Source organism: Tasmannia lanceolata, unplaced genomic scaffold (genome assembly GCF_043159265.1).
Source record: "Tasmannia lanceolata isolate RefF3 unplaced genomic scaffold, GAP_Taslan_0.1 ptg000020l, whole genome shotgun sequence".
Lineage (NCBI taxonomy): Eukaryota > Viridiplantae > Streptophyta > Magnoliopsida > Canellales > Winteraceae > Tasmannia > Tasmannia lanceolata.
The window spans coordinates 4,490,208-4,494,854 of record NW_027518697.1 but is presented as its reverse complement, the minus strand read 5'-3'; the positions used below and the strand labels follow the sequence as shown (position 1 = coordinate 4,494,854).

At 42.0% G+C, this 4,647-nt stretch overlaps 1 protein-coding gene across 1 annotated transcript; it reads right to left on the bottom strand.

Annotated features, from left to right (window-relative positions):
• Nucleotides 1-1,841: 1,841 nt before the first annotated feature.
• LOC143854857 (uncharacterized) lies at nucleotides 1,842-3,705 on the bottom strand. The gene is made up of 2 exons (XM_077364974.1): nucleotides 3,138-3,705; nucleotides 1,842-3,024 (listed from the first exon to the last, which is right to left on the bottom strand). The coding sequence occupies exon 2, from the start codon at nucleotides 2,870-2,872 to the stop codon at nucleotides 2,180-2,182; it is 693 nt and encodes a 230-aa protein (XP_077221089.1). The 5' UTR covers nucleotides 2,873-3,024; nucleotides 3,138-3,705; the 3' UTR covers nucleotides 1,842-2,179.
• Nucleotides 3,706-4,647: the final 942 nt, after the last annotated feature.

Here is a 4,647-nt window from a genome sequence, read left to right as displayed (position 1 = left end):
ACAAACTCCGCTTGTCTTTTTCGAATTTTTTCGGCGAAACTTTCTGAAATTTTGCGAGGATTTTTCTGAGGTTATAAGGTTTCTAAAAATGTATTCATGGGCACTTAGGGGCTTGATTTGGTTTGGTTTTTTCCTAAAATTCAAAGTTTTCGGGGTAAATCAAGGAAACAATGCAGGCCACCTTCTCCTTGCACTACACATATCTTCTCAATCTGTTCGCTAAGCAAACGAGCCCCGATCTCGATAAAATTGTGCAGGGGGGAAGAGAAGACCATAATCCAACCTAGGGTGAAGTTTGGGATCCTAACTCATTCATTTGATGGGGTTTTTACACAAAATTGGATGGTTTAGGGCACGTTCAAAATGGGGTGTCTACACTTATTTGCACAGCATATTTGGAAATCAATTTTTTTCACTGTCATTCGCTGATTTGAAAATCCAAGGATTTGATTTGGATCCAAATCACGACGCAAAATTGGCTGCAAATGTGAGAAATCCAAATCAAAATCTTATCGGCATCCAAACAGGCACCTAATTTAATTGATGTATCGGATTTCGAAATTTAAGCTTTGGTGAGGAACGAGACTTATTCTGAAACCGACAGTTGAAACCCTGCCCACTTCCCACCATGCATTTTCTTTTGTTGTTATGCTCTGAACATCAATTTGAAACCTAAATGACCCCACCAATTGATGTCCTGATCAGCTCTATTATGACCAGAACCGTTCATCAGCAGCATGTATGCATGCATTGACCCCGCCACCCCCACCTACGGGTGCAACTCGGGTCGGGTCGGGTTGAGGCCAACCCGAACCCGAACAACCGTTTGGTCAACCTGAACCCAACCTGACCCGAGTTCCAACCCGACAAGGTTCAACCCGACAAGGTTCAACCCGACCCGACCCAACCCAAGGAACCCTTTTTGCCAACCAGAACCCGACCCCACCCGAGATTTTTAGCTTAAAATTTTTTTTTAAATTATTAAAAATGTCAGGTTCACTCAGATCAGGTTGCCAAGCCCTCAACCCGGGCTGAGAAAACCCAACCCGACTTTTTCCCAAGTTGAACCCGTCGTGTTCGGGTTGAGCCCGCCCAAGTTACACCCCCCCCAAAGGTTACATGAGGAGCGCACAAATAGATAGTCAATTGATCAAACGGTCAAGAATATGCCACATCCCACACGCACGAAGGACATCACCACACGTTTTCCTACCATATTTTTTAGGAAGTAATATCCGCCCCTTTACTATGGACACCTAGCGCCAGTTTGTACAGGTGCAACTTGGGTCAGGCTCAACCCAAACCTGACGGGGAATTTTGCTCGGGTTGGGTTAGGGTAGGGAAAAGCCAACCCGATTTAATTTCAGGTTGGGTTAGGGTTGATGCAACCCAACCTCTGTCCTCTAATTTTTATTCATGATTTTCTTAGGATTATGTTTTTTCCTTGTATTTTTTTGTTCGGCCGAGGTTCGGGATGGGCCGGGTTAGGGCCGCAACCCTAACCCCTCCTAACCCAACCCGAGTTGCACGCTCTGTACGTGGCAATCTGGTCCATTGAATTCTTCTGACGTCAAGTACATCAACCCCACTTTAGTCTTTAGTCATTGATACACTGGCTGAGGGTGTCCCTGGTAATCAAAACGATGGGAGGAGGTAAAGAACAAAATTGGTCAAATTTTGCCCACAACACTCTTCCCAAAAATTGCTAAAATAAACAGAAATCACATTCATCAAAATCTCAGCTACAAATTTAAGTTATCGCATAGTTGAGGACAAAGATTATTGCAGAAAAAAAATGCAGACGAAAGATTATGTAACAGAGACGGAAAATAGAGTTCATCTTCTGTTAAATAACACCACTTCTCATATAAAAAGCACAACTACAAGCAAGAAAATGCCTCTATTACATCTTATATATAAAAAAGGGGGAAGAGAGTGGTGGATTTCAATATCTCATTTGAGGAGAGAAAAAAAATAATCTTGAACGGCTCTAAAGCACAGAAAAACCCAAGAATTCTCTCCAACTAACAGTCTCCCCCATAACAAAAGATTAGAAATTCAAGAACTTCTTCAAGCCCTCGAGATTGTTTAACCATACCTCTAATAAAACAAGATGTAAAATGAAAAACTAAAGAATACTATTTCTTCAACCTAAACTGCAAAATTTAGGGCATTTTTTTCAGAGATTCAACCAAGCAAGGGAATCCACATCCAGATCAAAATTCATAGCCGAGAGATCATTTTCATAGAGTGGGAGATCTTCCAAACCCACAAAACCCTCCTCCTCTAAAACCCCAAGATCTTCCATAAATGAATCAAAATCTAACGGCATCAAAGGCTCTTCTAAGAAAACCGATCTGGGTTCAGTGCCCTTCGATGGTTTGATTTCCCCCTTCATTGGATTATCCAAGCCGTTGATTAAAGAAACTGGGGTTGAAACATCTAGAACGGACGAAGGAGATGAGAGCGAGAAAAAGGGTTCCGAGTCTTGAGAAAAGCACGAGACAGATAGAGAGTTTTTGCTCTTCTGTAAAACCACTGTATTTTTAGAGGGAGATTTTGTAGCCTTTTTTGTAGCCCTTTTGCGGGGTTTTGTTTTGGTATTATTGCTATCTTGAGAAAAGCTCTCCCTCTCGAAATTGTACGGAGTTGATTTTACAGGGAGCTTAATCTCACAGATTAGCCGCTTTAAACCCGTTTTCTTGTATTTGGAATCTTCATCTTCACTTGATGAATCAGTGGCATCTGGATCATGACATATAACACGGATTTTCCTCATATTTTTTGCTTCTTCGGCAAAATCAGATTTCTTCTTCGATTTTTGGCATACCATGTCTTGATTTAATACCTGCTGCCTTTGTAGTCCTGGCATTTCTCAGAAAAAAAATACCCTTCTAACAAGAGAAACCAAAAAAAAATATATAGGTAGTGAAGGGAAAAAAAAAAGGACAAAATATCTCAACAGTCTATAGATTTAGAGTGCCTCCGAAAACCCCTTTTATGGATTTCTATCCAAAGCCAGTCCTGAGAAAATGAAATAAAAAGAAGGAAAACCCATCAGTCCGATTAAGAAAAACAAAGAAAATTAGCCAAAGAAAAAAAAAAAGGTTTTGGTGGGTTTTACAAGAAAGACATACCCTGTTGATGGTAAAGCTTTTCTCCACTTGTAAGAAGATATCTGTTTGAGAGACTGAGATTGCATGCAGATAAAGAAGAGATAGGAGAAAAACAGAGAAATAGAAGAAAGCCAGAGCTGCTTTTGAGCTCCAAACAACAAAATAAATCCCTCCGACATAAATTTCTTTCTCTCTTCCTAATACAAAACCTCTAAAAGAGGATAAAATTAGAAGTAACAAATGATATATGTAGCAGAGAAAGAAAAGAAGAGGATTAGGAATCTAAGGCTCTGGTTTAACCCCTCCCAAGATGATAAAAGGGGTTTTAGGAAGAGAAGAAAAGAGGAAAAAATATCCTCCGTTTTCTTTCCTCTGTATTTTCTACTGGTTTTCTGATATTTTTTTTTCCCCTCTGCCTCTTGGTTCTCTGTGTCTTTTGAGCGCCCTTTCCAAAGCGGTGCCATGCATCAATGGGGTGCTAATAAAATAAAGAGAGGATGAGCTGGCATTACCATGGAATGCGCGCATGCATGATGCATGACTTTCCATGCCTGGCATTCCATGCGGTGGCTTTCCATTCACGCTTCAGTTTCCCGATACGGGTTAGTCCTGTTGCTTCCAAATTGGCCATCGGTTTTCTGAAAATTACCACACAACCACTTCCTGCGTAATTTCTAGCAAATCCCAATTCTGGGACTCACATCCCATTTCGGGAATTGCTAGCGACCATCGCAGAAGGCTTTTCGCGGCTGGCTTCAGACCACCCACCTTTGAATGGACACAACAACTTTTGTATCCATTCAAGAGGTGGCTGGTCTGAATTGCGACATACCGGCCGCAAAAAGCCTTCTGCGATGGAGCTCAGCAAATCCCATTTCTATTAGGAGGGCAGTGACACATTGACCCCTTTTCTTCCCGTGGGCACCCAGCTCGGGTGTATTTTTTACAGTTGTTTTTACACCCGCTCTGGGCGGGTTCAACCCCAAAAAAAAGTCTGGTCGAGTTCGGGTTCAGGTTGAGTTTTCCCAATCAAGTTGAGTTCGGGTTGGGTTCAGATTGAGGGTTTGGGCAACTTTTTTTTTTTTTTTTTTTTTTTTTTTTTTTTTTTTTTTTTTAACCCGGAAAGGAATGCGACCCCGGGGCGGGCCTCAGCATATTATTTATTGAAGGCACAATACAAAAGGAGGGCAAACAACCAGCCCTCTAGACCGCGACAAACAAAGGGGAACCAAAGACCCTACACAACACCACCTGCTTCGTTCATTTGCTTGGGCGAATATTTGGAAAACCATTAGTGTCGCATCTTGCAGCCCCCCGGGCTATGCGAGGCATTTCTGACCATCCATGGAAAATTTGATGAGATCTAGCTTTGCAAGCTTCATTTGCAAGAGCATCTGCCACTTGGTTACCTTCTCTAAACTGGTGCTGATGATGAGGGCCCATGAAGTCCATGAGGTCTATAATTTCGGGCCAGAAGAAAGAGATGGACCAGGGGTGGCTTCCTTTCTTAGAGATGAAGTCCATGAGAACT